The 16782-nt window shown below is 35.4% G+C and overlaps 1 protein-coding gene across 1 annotated transcript; it reads left to right on the top strand.

Annotated features, from left to right (window-relative positions):
• The first annotated feature begins 1977 nt into the window (after positions 1-1977).
• On the top strand, positions 1978-14811 carry LOC101215658 (endoplasmic reticulum-Golgi intermediate compartment protein 3). The gene is made up of 13 exons (XM_004137121.3): positions 1978-2319; positions 3028-3101; positions 3572-3655; positions 3772-3852; positions 7463-7543; positions 7955-8047; positions 9098-9277; positions 9462-9529; positions 9833-9884; positions 10311-10364; positions 10455-10547; positions 13409-13475; positions 14347-14811. The coding sequence occupies exons 1-13, from the start codon at positions 2178-2180 to the stop codon at positions 14436-14438; spliced, it is 1161 nt and encodes a 386-aa protein (XP_004137169.1). The 5' UTR covers positions 1978-2177; the 3' UTR covers positions 14439-14811.
• The last annotated feature ends 1971 nt before the right edge of the window (positions 14812-16782 follow it).

Raw genomic sequence — 16782 nt, 5'->3', positions numbered from 1 at the left:
TTTGATTTTTTTTCCCTGCGTTTGTTTAGTTCCTTGCAATCTTCATATTTTCTTTTTCTCTTTCATTTATCTTCTCGCTGTGATTGAGAGAATGAGACCTAGCAAAAGATAAAGTGAGAGAGCAAGAGATACAGAGAGATAGAGGGAGGGAGCGAGGGAGATAGATTTAGAGAGGTGAGACATATGGATAGAGAGAGAGGGTAATAGATATGGGTTTGGGAGAGAGTGAGAGATATGGAGAGAAAAGTATAGAGAGAGTGAGACTAAGCGAGATATATTTAGAGAGCGAGACCAAGAAGTTTCACTTGCACGCATGTATATTTTGATAACTTTACCTAAATTTGAAGTCAACAAAAGATTATTTGACATTTTTTAAAAAACATTTGCATCATTTGACATCTTTTTACCCAACTTTTGGGTAATATGCAGAAAACCCCAACGTAAAAGATTGGTTACATGTAAAAGGGTAACAAAATAATTAACCGTACGAAACTTGGCTTGCTGATAGTACCATAAAAGCGTTACGATTTTTAGGTTAAAGTTTTTGAGATAGTTGTACTTATGCATCAAATCCTTATTTTGTAGGAAATATGATCTAGGAAAGCAAAGAAGTCCAATGAAACAAGGACTCAATTTCAAGCTAAAACAAAGCAAAAGATGGAAAGTACAATAGTTTTTCCCTGTTGGTGGCATCACAACACCAAAAACCAAAGTGCTCACTTTTTGTGTAGCATCACGTCCCCATTTTGAGTGTTGCGGCATCATTGATGTTTACGCCCATCGTTGTAGCGCTCAACTATAGTATTACAGCGTTACGAACATTGTGCGCACGTCTCCACGCACCATTGGGTGCAATTAGTAGGTGAAACCTTATAAATCCCCAATTTCTTTGTATTTTTCCATAATTCACCATCCCACTTCAATCCCCAATAGTTAGGGCACTCTCAATGATATATTTTTTTTGTTCAAATTCATCAATAAAATTCCTCTAAATTTCTTTGAAGATGTCCTTGGTGTTCATCTTTCTTTTCTATACTACTACAAGATCAACGAGGAAATGAAAATATAATTCTTAGAAATGAGTTTTTAGTTTAATCTTTCTTGAGAATCTATGTTTTGATTGCATATTAATTACAATCTTTAATTGAATTCCAATCTTGATTTTGTTAGAGCAATTGTTTGAATGATTTGATCATTATCGTGAGGGTATGAATCTTTGTTTAATTTCTACCGACGCTAAACACAATCTTTGAATCAAGATTGGTAATGGGTGATTCTAGAATTGATTTTAAGCACATCTTTTCTTACATAATTCAATTTGAATTCAATTAATTAATCATTCTCAAGATAGCAACTATGCTTGCTTTTGAATGTCATAATGATGAAACCTAACTTAAACAATGCATGGAAACGGCTAAGATGAAAGTGCATTTAATAACATTTTTGTTTAAACTTTTTTTCTTAAAAATTGTTTAAAATACAATTAAAAATCTATTTTGAATGGCTTCTAAACACTATTAGTTTTTTTTCGAAATAACTTATTTTTTAAATTAAACACCTGAAGATATACTCACGGTAAGATTTCTTCCACCCAAATTACATTTTCGTTAGTTTCTTTAATTAATAAAATTGAGTTTAAAAATAGAATATGTTGTTGGTTGAGATTTGAGTGGATGTTTTAATCATAATCACTTTTTTTTTTCTAATGATATTATCACTCTTGTTTCCTAACCAACACTTAGCTTACATCACTTTGATCATCAAGGGTAAGAAAAACAGGTTTTTGAGAAATGATCCATTCTTCAAAAAATAAAGTGGGAGAAGGCCATTTTTGTCAATTTCTCTTTAATTTTGTCTTTTTAAACCCTAACTTCTCATAAAATAAAAAAATCCATTTTAAAAAAACACAAAAAACAAGTAAAGAAACTATCCATAGGAACGTCGTCGTTTTGGGGCGACAATGGGTTCCGTATGTTCACCGAATACGGCGAAGCAACCCAAATCTACAACGAAGCACAAATCGCGTACCGCAAATCTATGCAATTTCCGACTATTCCGCCATTCCTACATTTCTCGAATTAGTCAAATCAATTTCTATATATGTTACTCTTTTTTATCTGATTTCTTCGGAATTCCTATTCCGAATCCTTCAATATTCGTACTTTGTTGCTTTATCCATGGATGCCATCTTCAACAAGCTCCGGAATTTGGATGCTTACCCTAAAATCAATGAAGATTTCTATAGGCGTACCTTTTCTGGTGGTTTAATCACCCTCGCTTCCTCCTTTTTCATGCTCTTCCTCTTCTTCTCTGAGCTAAGTATGTTGTTCCCATGTTCTTTTTTATTTTCTTAAACCACGTCCTGTTATCTGATTATGGGTTTTGATTCTAGTTTGAATTTGTGTTTGTATCTGAAAGTTACGGGGCGATGCAATTTTATGATGTTGTTTTTGTTGTTGCTGCTTTTACTTCTATGCAATTTTCCTTTCCTCTCATGCCCTGGCTGTTCAGCAGGCAAGAGAAGTTTTAATGGAAAGCCTTTCTAAGATTTAAGAGGAAAAAAAAAAGTACAGGACCTCATTCATATGTTACTTGGTTCATTAACATTCTACGGGTTCATTAATATACTTAAAAAGTGAGTCATGCAACTTCAGGCCTATGAGTATAGTTACTCACTAAAATGTCCTGATTTTTTCCTGTTCCAGCAATTTCTTAATTACCAACGTGGCTTTGCAAGGCAAGCGTCTTATTCATTTTCAATTTATAGACTCTTTAATGGGCTATGATTATCAGTTTCTTATTGGGAATTGAAAGATATTAATTCTCCCTTTAAGCCATGTTTATCTTTCATGATATTCCACTGCCATTAACCTTCACATGTATTTTTTTCTACATTTCGTTTGAGCCTATAGTTAAGGTATTATGTAATTCGAAAATATATGTTAAGCCTTTTATTATTTGGTGGTTTTACATTTTCTTTTGTCTTTGGAGCTGTTTATGACCATCATTTGTGATGTGTGGCTGCAGGAATGTACCTCCATGCTAAAACTGAGACACAGCTGGTAGTAGATACATCAAGGGGAGGAGAATTACACATAAATGTAATTGTGATTTTTTTAGGCATTGTTACTATATTGTTCTTCCTCTGTGTCTATGCATTTCATTTAGGTTTAACATCAATATCCATTCCTTTTTTATTGTTGAGGTTCGGAATCATTTTAATTTCATGTGGTTCAACTAAAAGATAGAGCTGGTGATGAAGCTTTGATTACAAACCATTTTAAGTTTCAGACGAGGAAAACTGCCAAGTTTTGTTTCTGTTTTCTGCTGGTATCTGTGGGTTGGGAGGAACTTTGTCTCAAGTCTGGGACTCTGGATATTGTTTATTAATGTCGTTCAGCTAATCAACGTCTTACCTAAATGTGAAATATTGCATTCGAAATAGGTTATATGATTATTTTTGAAAATTGATGAACTTTATGCATGTGAATTACAATTTATGTTCTTCTTGACCGAGTTCAATAATCTTTGTTCCATGGGCCCAAACCTTATTCTTTTCTTGTTGCTGCAGTTTGATTTGAGTTTTCCTGCGATTCCGTGTTCTATACTCAGTCTTGATGCCATAGATATCAGTGGAGAGCAGCATCTTGATATTGTATGTGCTTCCATGTTCTATAAACAAAGGATGCCAGTATCTCACCATATACTTGAATATGTCTCTTATTTATTTATTTATTTTTTTTAAATGTTTGGTACATTATTTTCTTTCAGAGACATAATATTATCAAGAAAAGAATTGACCATCTTGGAACGGTTATAGAAGCCAGACCAGATGGCATTGGTGCACCTAAGGTTAGTAAGCGGCATTTGATGGTTTGTACGGACAAAATTTAATTTCTTGTGCTATCTGTTTTATTATGTTTATTCATCATAATTGGCCATAAGAGGTTTTAGTGTTTTAATGAAAACGGCCAGACAAATAGTTTCTTTTAACTGATTATGGCAAGTTAATCTGATTATTATTATTATTGCTTTCATTTTTTTTATTATGAAATATGAAATGAATATGTTCAAATAATAAGAACAATTGGAATGCCTAAGGGCTGGGAGCCAAGGATCCTCCATTCCAAAGGAAAGCTATCATCAATTTCTAATAATCATGAAAAGACTGTAAATACAAAAGTCTTTGTGGTTTTAACTTGACCAAGGGCCATATGCTGTATACTATCGACAACATTCCACTTATTTTAATAATTATATAATTTCTCTCCTACCACACCAATCAAAGGGTAACTCTTACCAAGCAAGTTGGCAGATGGCTTAGCTTTTGCATTAGAGTTCATGCCCAAGTGGTATTTCAAAAGCCAGCTATCTACTTCATCTGGAAGACCCAAGGAGAGGTTGAACTCCTTAAGAATTTAACTCCACCCTCTAGCACTTGGCGTTATGGCCATTCTTTGACTAAAACTTAGTAAAAAGGACAAAACACTGGGGGCCTGTTTGGCTCCCAACTTGAAGTTAGTGGTGTGCCCACCCCATGTTTCGGGCTCTAACTGTAATAATGGTTTTTACCACTATTTATAACCAGCAATTATCTACAGTAATACTATTTGAAATCTCTCTTTGCTATAGTGTTTTCTATTTCCTACCCATCCTCTCCTCCTCTTTCTTACAATGTTTACTATTTTCTAATTTTTACCTAGACTAAAGTAGTCTACATCTCAAATAGAGACTATTATAAATTAAACTAAAATAGTTTGTTGTAAGACTCCTAGTTAGAACTATATTGGGTTAATTAGTGTAATTAGTTGTAAGGGTCATGCTAGTGATTAGCCATTAAGTTTGTTAGGCATTTGGGTTATAAATAGTATGAGAGTATGGCTAGGGCAGTGAATTTTGGTGTGATTTCATAATTGGGAGTTTGGGAGAGGATTTCCAGGCATCTTGAACTTGCTGGTTTGTCACTGTCATATTTGTTATCTCCCTTATGTTTTTGTGCTGACTTCCATTGAAATTTTCCCTTGAAATATATAAATAAGTCATTTTAGATCCTTGCCCTGTTTCTTGGAAATTGTCTTGCTGGATATTCTACTGGTTGCTGGTTGGGTACCTAACAATGGAAGACTAGCAAATATCAAGCACAAATTATTGCAAGTATCAAGCATTGATTAACCCTGATTAGGTTAGTGATGAGTGGGACCCCAATGTATTAATTTGCTCTCTTTAGGGCCCCTAGCTCGTGTGCAAGAGCTTGGAAAAATATATGAGACATTTTCTGTTGGAAGGGGTGGAGGAAGGTCATGGACCTCATTTGGTCAATTGGGAAATGAGTGGGGCACCTTGTGAGTCGGGGGGGGGGGGGGGGGGGTTTAGAGATCGGTAATCTAAGATTTCGCAATAGAGCTTCGTCGGCCAAGTGGCTTTGGCGCTTTCCCCTTGAGTCTGATTCTTTAAGGCATAGGATTATTGTGAGTAAGCATGGAACCCATCCATTTGAATGACGGCAAAAGGTTAAAGGCACACACCGTAATTGTTGGAAATATATTTATTTTGAGCTTCCGACTTTTTCTCAGTTTACTCGTTGCTTTGTGCGGGAGGGTAAGGATGCATATTTTTAGGAGAATCAGTGGGTGGGCAAGTCATCCCTTTGTTCTTCATTTCCACATTTTTATCATTTATCATTTATCCTCTTCCAATAACTGTATGATATCAAATCTTTTGGTTAGGTCCAAAAATTCTACGTCCTTATCTTTCGGATTCCATTGTAATTTGACTAATAGGAAAACGTAACGACGGAGGGTGCCTCTCTTCTTTCTTTGGTTGAGGGCTGCAGTTTTAGGGAGGGAAGGAGGGACGTTCGTGTATGGAGTCCTAATCCAAGTCAAGGATATACATGTAAGTCTTTTCTCAGTAAGTTGTTGGATCCCTCCCCCTTCTAGGGAGTCTTTTTTTAATGTGGTTTGGAGGACCAAGGTTCCTAAGACAGTCCGGTTTTTCATCCGACAAGTTTTGCTTGGTCGGTTAACACTGTTGATAGGCTTGTTAGGAGGAAGACTTTGCTTCTTGGGCTTTTTGCTGCATGCTTTGTCGGAAGGCGGAGGAAGACGTTGATCATCTTTTTGGGGGATTGCCTATGTGTGGGCTGTGTGGAGCTTTCGCAGGAGTTCGGTGTAGCCATGCTGGCCATCGGGGCATTCATGTGACGAACGAGGAGTTCCTTTTCCGTCCGTCCTTTAGGGGGGCTATGCTTGTAGGGGTGTGTGCTACTTTTTGGGACATTTTTGGGGAGAGGAACGAATGGGTGTTTTGTGGTAGGGAAAAGGATTATAGCGAGGTTTGGTCTTTGATTAGATACCATGCCTTATTTGGGTTTTGACTTTGACGACCTTTTATAATTATTTCATTGGTAACATTTTATTTAATTGGTCTCCTTTTTGTCGGGGCATTTTGGTGGGCTGTTTTTTTTGCATGCCCTGCTTTTACTTTTATTTGCTTTATCATCCACCCGCTTTCACTTTAAATAGCTACAACGACTTCCTCCAAAAAGCGTCTTTTTAGCACATAATCTCCATAGCTATTCCTGTTTCTCTGAAACAAGGAGCCCACCCTTAAACCTTTCATCTTTGAAGGCAGAGAGGAGAGGCTCCAATTCACCAATTGGCTCCCAAGACCATATGAAGTTCTTGATGCGTTCGTTTTGTTTTTCTTTTCTTCCCTTTTGATGACTTTTCAAGGGCTTTCCGAAGAGAAAACAGATTGATGGGCAGGCTGTTGAGGAAGACCTAGGCTAACGTCAACTTCCCCCCTTCAAGAGAAGCAACACTTTCCTTATTTCTTAACTTCCTCCACATTTTGTCAATAATCAGGTCGCATATGGCCACAAATTTTTGATTACTTCCCTAGGGGAAGCCAAAGTAAGAAATGGTAAGGGAGTCAAATGGGCATCTGAAGCTTCTAAATAAATTGATTAAAAAACCTCAGTAGCATAGCAATTCACGAGGAAGAGTATTTTCATCCTTACTGAAGGTAGCCCCCGTAAATTGCTAAGACACACATACATCACGCGTCCTCCAATTCCGAGGGCATTTCTCTATCTCTTCATAACATCCCTTTTAGACCGTATAATTTAGGAAGCAGATCCCTCCATAATTTCATTGATAATGGAGAATTGATGACTGATGAAATAAATATTCAAATCAGTTAAATATCTTGAATATAGATTTTCTTAAAGTGCAAGTTCTGAGGTAGTCTAGGGGTTACAAAGAAGTTGAAGATGAGACTTTGTAATATTTCTCACCAGCTTCTTTTGTGGAGACTAAATGATTTATCTTGGATTCTTCTGTTGGTTTCTTATCTTAGAAGAAGTTCCACGTCTTGTTCTTTTCTTTTTTTCCCCTGTTAATATTTCTTTTGGCTGTTGGTATTTTTTTCTATGTAATCATTTTTGTTTTTTGCTGGCCAGATTGAGAAACCATTGCAGAAGCATGGTGGCAGGCTGGAGCACAATGAAACGTATTGTGGTTCATGTTTTGGAGCAGAAGCGGTATTTTTGGACCATTTGTTATCCTTTGTTTCCTTCTGTCAATTTGAAGTTATTCTTTGCACAGATTTGATTTCGATTATGGAGCCCATAGGAGGGCCTTCTTTTTTCTTTTTTTTTTTTCATCACGATTATTAAAGATGTCCTTTTTATTTTGCTTTATAGGACTTCATATTGGTATGAAGCTATCCTATAATTTTTTTGTTCATTGTTGTTTCTTAGAGCATTGTTATTCTTTTTTACGTTTTATGCGTTCTATTGCCTTGAGAAAGTACGATGCTTACTAGTGACTGGCATATTGCTGAAAGTAGAAATCATTTATGATTTTTCTGTTTTTGATTTTTTTTCCTTTAAATTGAACATATTTCTTGAAATTTGGTATCAGAAATGTGAAGAGTCTCCTCTTATTTGCAGTCTGATGATGATTGTTGTAATTCATGTGAAGAAGTTCGTGAAGCATACAGAAAGAAAGGTTGGGCTATTACCAATCAAGATTTGATAGATCAGGTGTGTTAGATTGTAATAACTGCCATTTATAGGATATTATATGTTGCATAGAACTATAGGAGGCAACCAGTTGGCTAGTCACTCAGGTGCGCAATCCTGCCGAGAAGGTGAAAATGGCATGTTTTTTTTTTATAACCTCACTAGAGGTCGGAATTGTCTCTTGATTTTTTATTTTTTTTAAATTTTTAAGAAACCCCACTTTCATGGAGAGAATAAAAAGATCAAACAAGGGCAAAAGGGCACATCAACATTCATTTTTGTACAAGGTTTATATAACTTGTAGTTTGATGGAGTAATATAAAAGAAAAAAAGGTGAATCAAATTCAATTTAGTTACTTCGATTCTTTAATGATTTACAGGAAACTTGACTCTTCGAGTGTGTTCTAATTTATATGATCTTCATTAGATAAGTTAAAATTGATCAGGGAAAGAAAATTAATTAGTGAAAAGCAGAGTACAAAAGATAGGGAGACTAGACATTGAGCTTCAGCCACCAGAAATCTACACAAGTCGCTTGTTATTAGTTAAAGGTTGGGGCACATGTCTTTATGAAGGGGTTTGACATTATTATGTTTATACAAAGAAGCATGAAACACAACGCAACAGCGATATGTTGTTTTTCAAGGCCCTCAGTTTTAACTTCTATGGCTTGAAAATTGACGAGAGCCCTAAGGAGTTCTAGTTGATACTGTGCTAGAGCAAAAGAATACACCATCTATTTGCATTCATTCCTTGCTTGTCTATTATTTGGGGTTGAATTGAAGAACTATAAATATTGACTTTTGATTGAGTCATTGGTTTTAAACGCTGAGGGGGAATCAATGCTTGTACATGATCATACGTTGACTGGCTCTTTCAGATTGATAAGTTTCTCAATTTTCTTATTCTTAAAGTCGTGCAACTTTTGTTGCTAATTTTGTGTTCCTAACCATTGCATGAAGCTGAGGAAGATCCTCTCTGTACATTGTTTACGAGTGTTGTTTCCAAACTACAAGTGAATGATGTAGTCGGTTTTTGTGGTCAATTAAGATTTATGCCTTTGATTTTCAGTGCCAACGAGAAGATTTCATACAGAAGGTAAAGGATGAAGAAGGTGAAGGGTGTAATATCGAAGGGTCTCTTGAAGTTAATAAAGTAGCTGGAAGTTTCCACTTTGTGCCTGGAAAAAGCTTTTATCAGTCAAGTTTCAATTTTCTTGGGCTGCTTGCTTTGCAAACAAGCGATTATAACGTATGGGTTTGTACTTTCTTGTTCAAATTGAAACATTCAATACAAAATGCATGTATATAACCCAGGCATTTTGTTCTATCAAAAAATATAACCCAGGCGTTGTTTACAAATAATCTCTTTTTTCTGCTCTGATATATATTTGTCATCACTGTTTTACGTTTTACGTTTTATGTACATGATGCAGGTCAGTCACCGGATAAACAGATTAGCTTTTGGCAACCACTATGATGGCTTGGTAAATCCCCTTGATGGGTAATTATTTTTTCTACCTCCTCTGTAGATGTTTAGTTGTTGAAAATGATCCCAGTACCATTAATAGTTTCAGTTGAAGCAGGACTGTTTCTTATTTAACTTCGTAGTTTCTAGTTCTTTTTTAAACATATTTTTCTGATGAGAATCATTCATGTATTCAATTATCTGATAAATATATTATTTTTTATTTTCTCATCGAACCTAATCCATAGTCAATGTAATAAACTCACGTTTTATCCAATCAAATCAATTTTACTTCACAAAAATTACCATGTCTAACATGTGCTTTTGATGCTTGTTCAGTGTGCATTGGGAATATAATGAACAGAATGTCATGCACCAGTACTTTGTCAAGGTAAGAAGCATTATCCTCCTTTAAAATGCATTTTTGGTTTCTATGCTTCAGGGTTAGACAATCTTAATACCCTGTTTCTCTTAAAAAAATCAAATATAAATTTATTTGGTTACTTTATTTACTTATCAGACTTTGTGCTAGCGGTGATGATACACCATAATCTACCTCTGTACCACTTTTTTTTTCAATAAAAAATGAATGGTAGGAATTAAGATTGAATGCGATAATTTGAGAGTATGGCTTGGGAAAGTGCTAATCAATTTAAAGCTGATCCATTCACATTGTATGATGAGTGTGGTAGTTTAGGTCTGCACATCTGTTAAACCAGCATTCAATCACATGGGCCTTGTTAGCTATAGTGTGCAATGTGCTCTCTGGTACTTTAAAGATGTTAGGAAGAACACTGAATATATATGTACACTGCAGGTGGTTCCAACTATTTATAAAAACATCAGAGGTCGTACTGTTCACTCAAATCAGGTATTATTGAAAGTACTTGGAGATGAACTTATGAATATTATATTTTCACTTGGATGATTCCATGAACTTGATATCAATGATTCTGTGCAGTACTCTGTAACGGAGCATTTTAAGAGTGTGGAGTTCGGAAGTTCTCAGTCTATACCTGGAGTCTTCTTCTACTATGACCTTTCTCCTGTTAAGGTTCGTAACATATCTACATCTGAGGTGTATCTGAAAACAAAAATTATATTGTTCTTTGTTGTAAATTGTAATATTGGAACTTCAAATGTCATGATGGGAAATGATAATCTGATACTTTTTGACCAATTCACCTTTTCTCTTGATTATCGAGAGTGTTTGAAGGGTTTTAATGCCTCAAATGACAATCTGAAATCATGATTTAGCTATTTTACCATAAATAATTAAATCAGTCAGCGTCATATGAATAATATGATGCAGTTACTGAATTTATATCCCTGCAACTATTTTGGGGGTGTTAGGCCCAAGGAGTTGGGAGGAGTAGAAGTTGTGAATTCCTCTCCTTATTTGGTACAAAGAATTTGTGTGTTTCATTACTAAAAAAACACCAATCTTGTGCCTAACTAGCTTTTGACACCGTGTCATCCAAAAAAAATCTTACATTGTAGGCTATAAATTCACAACTCTCCTGATTTCACAACTCTACTCCTTGTCTTCACCCTCCCTTTTGATTTTAGTTTTTCTAGTTGAACTTATTTACAAATTATTTCTTGTTAAATAATCTGCTTTTTTGTTCCTTCTAATAAATTTTTTTATGAGAACTTTTAGAATAATTGTCAAAGTTTAAAAATTAAAAATAGTTATAAAAAAATGTGTTTCGTTGTTGAATGGAGTGGGATGGATAATAAATTCTATGGACATAAAACTAAAAACAGAGTCATTTAAGGTTGGGATCTAAATTCTATCTAAGTTCTTTTAGATCTTTGAATGGATCACTTCTATTTGAAATGACAAGAGAAGTCCGTGGAACTTTTAGTTTCTTGGTGGAGTAAAATAAAGTAGAAAAAGAAGGATATCTGTAGATTAAATGTCATTTAAGTTTCTTTTTCAAGTGAACCATATAGGGCTCTATATAATGTGTGTAGATTAAATGCCTTTGACTTCCACCCCATTAGCCTTTTTACTACTGTTTATAAGATTCTGGCTAAGGTTCTCCCGAATGGTTTGAGGAGAGTGATGTCCTCCACTATTTTTGAGGCCCAAGGAGCTATTTTAGCTTGGAGGCAGATTTTGGATCAAGCTCTTATAGCTGATGAATCAATTGAGGAGTATAGGTTGAAGAATAAGGGGCGTGTTGTTCTAAACTCGACTTTGAAGAGGCTTATGATCTTGTGGATTGAGATTTTTTGGATAAAGTGTTCATGAATAAAAGTTTTTTTGGCTATAAGTCAAAAATGTGGATGTGGGGAACAAATGCACTATTTTTGGAATTAATAGTGAGATTGATAAGATCGAGATGTGGGCGGAGGCTTTCGAGTACAAGGTTGGCTCTTTTCCTTCCTCTTACCTTGGTCTCTCTCTTTGGGTGGCAAACCAAGAGCCATGACATTTTGGAATCTAATTTGTGAAAATATTCAAAAAAGGCTTGGGGTGTGGAAGTAAGGGTTTTTCTCTAAAGTTCGTAGACTAATTATGATTAGATCTGTGTTTAGTGGTATCCTGGCATATTATTTATCCCTTTTCAAGGCCCCTAGTTTTGTTTGCAAGATAATTGAGAAGTTACGAGAGATTTTTTGTGGGATGGGGTGGATGAAGGAAATGGTTCACCTTTGGTCAGTTGGGAGATGGTGGGGCACCCTGTGAATCAGAGAGTTTAGAGATCGACAATCAAAGAATTTGTCACAAAGCTTTGCTGGCTAAGTGGCTTGGCACTTACTCTTGAACCTGATTCTTTATGACGTAGGATAATTGTGAGTAAGCATGGTACCCATCCTTTTGTGTGGACGGAGAAAGGGGTTAAAGGCACACACTAAATATATTGCTTTTGAGCTTCCTTCTATTTCTCATTTAACTCATTGCTTTGTGGGGCAATAAGGACACTAATTTTTGGGAGGATCATTGGGCAAGGGGGAGTTCTCTTAGTTCTTTGATTCTGCATCTCTATCACTTGTCCTCCTTTAAAAACCATCCAGTGTTGGATCTTTTGTTTGGGCCTGGGAATTCCGTGTCTTTCAATTTTAAGTTTCGTCGCAATTTGTTCTGTAGGGAAACGCGGAGGTTGCCTCTTTTCCTTCTTTGATCGAGGGTTGTATTTTTAGGGAGAGGAGGAAGGATCTTCGTGTTTGGAGCCCTATTCTGATTGTAGATTTTTCGGGGTAAATCCTTGTTCAGTTTGTTGTTGGATTCCTCCCCCTCTAGGGAGTCGGTCTTTGATGTGGTTTGGAGAATTAAGGTTCCTAAGAAAGTAGAGTTCTTTGTTCGACAAGTCCTGCTTGGTCAAGTGAAGACCATCAATAGGCTTGTGAGGAGGAAGACTATGCTTGTTGGGCCTTTTTGCTGTTTGTTTTGTCAGAAGGATGAGGAAAATCTTTGATCATCTCTTTGGGACTGTCATTTTGTTTAGAATGTGTGGAGTTTGTTTATGCAGGAGTTCGGCATTAGCTTTGTTGGTCAAAGGAGTCTTTGAGCTACGATTGAAAAGTCCTCCTTCATCCACCTTTTAGAGAGAAAAACCGTGTTTTTTTTTTTTTTTGTGGCTTGCGGCGGGGGTATGCACCCTGATTTGGGTATTTGGGGGGAGATGAATGATAGGGTGTTTCGGGGTAGAGAAAGATATCATAGCGAGGTATGGTCTCTTGTTAGATTTTGTCCTTCTGGGCTTCAATATTGGAGACCTTTTGTAACTACTCTATTGCTAACATTTTACTTAGTTTGGTCTCTTGTTAGATTTTGGTGGGCTGGTTTTTTTGTAGGCTTTTGTATTCTTTTATTATTTCTCAACCAAAGTTGTTGATTTGTCCTAAAAAAAGTGTGCCACAGGGATTGCAATCTGTGTTTGACTTCTTTTTCTTTGCATTGTTCAGGTGACATATACTGAGGAGCATGTTCCATTTTTACACTTCATGACGCACATTTGTGCCATAATTGGAGGTACCATACGCTCTCATTTCTCTTACCAACCTAAGAAAGAATAAAGATGTGCATATTTACATGTTTGTTTAAACATGGTTTCTTTCCCATATCTCCAATTGGAGAGGATGGACGAAAAGCTTTAGAAGTGGAAAAGGGAAGGGTTTGCACCATGAAACAGCCAGATTAACGTTAGCTTCAGAAAATCTTTATTTATTTAGGAAGGGTGTGCACCATGAAACAACCATGAAAGAGAGAGTGCATCAAATGAACTCTTGAATGGCCAAAGCTTCTGACGTGAAAGGACAATGGAAGAATGATTGTTTTTTGAGATTCAGAATTCCTTAGATACAAAAATTGCCAATTAGACAAGATGGACATCATGCATTTTTCAATTGAATCATCGCTGCTGTTGTTTAGTGAAAGGATTCATTCGTCAAAAAGTAATTTTGATTGATATTAGACTCGTCGTTCGAATGGACATAACTATACCCCAGTACTGTGTTTTCTCTCCTACCTTTCATTGTTGTTAATGGAAGTGTTGATTTTTCTGTTGAAGCCATGGTAGATCTTTAAATTTACTATCACCCACGAATTTTTGACAAAAAGTAGCCCTTGGTCGGCTCGTGAGGATTGATTGTCCTCACCTTCTTCCCTCCACATAGAACACTCTTTCCAAGGCTTATTAAAATTATTCTATTCAGGATATTAGTTTGAATAGGAACACTTTTATTTTTTGGGTTTGATCTTCAGTCGCAAGATTTTTAATTTTCTTTTCAGCTCTCTTTTTCTTTTTTTGGTGTGTGTTTTGAGAAATAGACTATTTTATCAATGAAAGGTCATGTTTCCTGTCCCTCAGCTGTAGGTCTAAAAGCAGATCTTTGTTTTGCAGGTGTTTTCAGCGTTGCAGGAATTATAGATGCATTCATATATCACGGTCAAAGAAAAATGAAGAAGAAGGTTGAAATCGGAAAATTTGGTTGATGTCTCAAGTTCTCTTTCACGTCAGTCCAGTTTTGATCAAGCTGATGCAATTTCTTATGAGAATCAAAATACAATTCTGTCGATCATTTGGGTGTTCTTCTAGAAATAGTATTATTTATATTTCATGGTATTAGATTCATTTCCAAACAGAGGTTAAAAATCATGTTCTCTTTCACATAACACCACACAAGTGAAAAAAAAAAAAGAAAAAGAAAAAGAAAAGAAGAAGCGACATTAGTGTAAGATACAAGAAATTCCTGTTTCACCCATTTCTCGTTCTGACCATTTGTAAATTTCTATACAACATGGGATTTTATTGATATTGTGATTGAGAATTTTGAGATTAATCATCATTTCAATTGGTTTGAGTTTTTTTTTTTTTTCTTTGTTGGGAAACTACCCCATTGATGAATTCGATGCCCTCGGCCAAATTTCAAAATGTTGGTTTTTTTATAATTTATTTTTATCTACACTTGATGATGAGATGTGTGGATGAATGGGGTAGTATCTGTTTTTTTTTTTTTAAATTTAGGTTTTAATTCTGCTCCTAAAGATTTCGTCCAACTTTTGAATTTGTCTAATTTTTTTTCCAAACTTTTATGAGTCTAAGTCCAACCAAATTAATTTAAGAGTTTTAGGTGTTTGGCTCAAAAAATTATCCATGGGCCGTTAGGTTCATCAACTTTAAATATTGGTGGAGTTGATCAAATTGGTTATTTTTATTAACTAATTTCACCTCTCCATCTATCTAATGTTTTAAATGGCTTCACTTATTGTCCACCATCGGGTCTATGTTGCATATATCGACAACCAATGTCATGCGGTCGACTCTGATGACCAACTCAGGCTCTGACAACAACCTTCGAAAACCACCTTAAAACAAAAAATTATGGCAACATAGCCCAAAGTGTGGCCATTTCTAAAGACAACTTTATGACCAACTTTGACAACAACGTTCGCATGAGCAACTCCGGTGACATACTCCAATAATCACTTTCGTGTGACCAACTCTGATGACTAGCTTCAATTTCCAACAACTACCTCTGATGACAACTTCAATGGAGAACACTTTCGATGATCCATTCCGGTGACAACCATCTCTTACAACCAACATTGTCATTCACCTCAAGCGATCAACTCACACAAAAGCCACATCTAACAAGATCTTCAATGATAACCCTATTTTTTTGTTGATCTCATACGTTCAATAGTAAAGTTGTTAGGTTATATAAATAGTATTTTGTTAGTTAAATGCAGTATTTATACATAGATCACTTTCATTTTACAAAAGAAAGGTTGTGATGTCCTTTTGCAACTTTTTTTTTTTTTTTTTCACTGATGACTTTCCTTTCATAGAAATATGCACTAGAAAATGTACTTTTCTGTACTTATCTTTCCTTTTACATTAAATTAGTTGTTGAATTGATGTGGTTTCACATATAGATCACACCTCCATGAAATTTCAATCTAATTTATTCCGAACCTTTGAAGATATGAAGTATGTTTAATTTTAATTTTAATTTTATTTGCACTTATTTTCATTCTAATCTAACTATAGTTTGTTATCTTTCATGGAGGCTCAAGCTAAATGAAAGTCTACTTTTTTATCGTCCAAATATTATTTAAGTGTTGGGCAATAAGTTATGATGGAGTGTTATTTATTGATTTGCATTTCTTTTAGATGCATATAGACATTATTATTTCAGTTGTAAATGGCAAATTAGACCTAACTAGGAAAAATGTTTGCAAGAAAACGAGTTTGCACAAAACGAATATCATTTCATCGAACTAGCGTAAAATGGAAAGAATATAATGTTTCAACAGAAATGGAAAAGAGCCACTAACCATACAAGTTGAAATTCATATTTGACAAATTGGCAAAAAGAAAAAGAAAAGAAAAAAAAGGAAGATAAAAACCAGTTGTTTTTTCTTTTGATTTAAAGTTTATGGTTGGGTTAAAATTAATGAAGGGTTAGAGAGTATAGAAAGTGTTCATTTTATTAGTGTTGCTGCAATTAATGGACGTCTAGCGCATTGATTTCAACAACGCCGGGTAGTAGAAGTTGAAAGCCTGGAAGAAGTGATGATGATTTAGAATATACTAGAGTAACTCTTGGTTTTGAACTATATTCTTAACAACACCTCACACACATAGCTAGGCTGTTTTTCAAAAAGTTTGTGCTTCAAGGCTTAGCACGTGTATCCTAGTTTCGTGGATACTCTAGAGAATTTGCTTCAAATTTCATAAGAAGCGGCTCTCACTTCTACATCAACAAAGGTGAGTGTATCAAGAATACTCTTGTAGCCAGGGACTCCATTTAACCTCGAGGATAGACCTTATTGA

The sequence above is a fragment of the Cucumis sativus genome, chromosome 4 (assembly GCF_000004075.3).
Source record: "Cucumis sativus cultivar 9930 chromosome 4, Cucumber_9930_V3, whole genome shotgun sequence".
In the NCBI taxonomy this organism is placed as follows: Eukaryota; Viridiplantae; Streptophyta; class Magnoliopsida; order Cucurbitales; family Cucurbitaceae; genus Cucumis; species Cucumis sativus.
The sequence above is the reverse complement of the archived record's forward strand: the minus strand, read 5'-3'. Positions and strand labels throughout refer to the sequence as shown.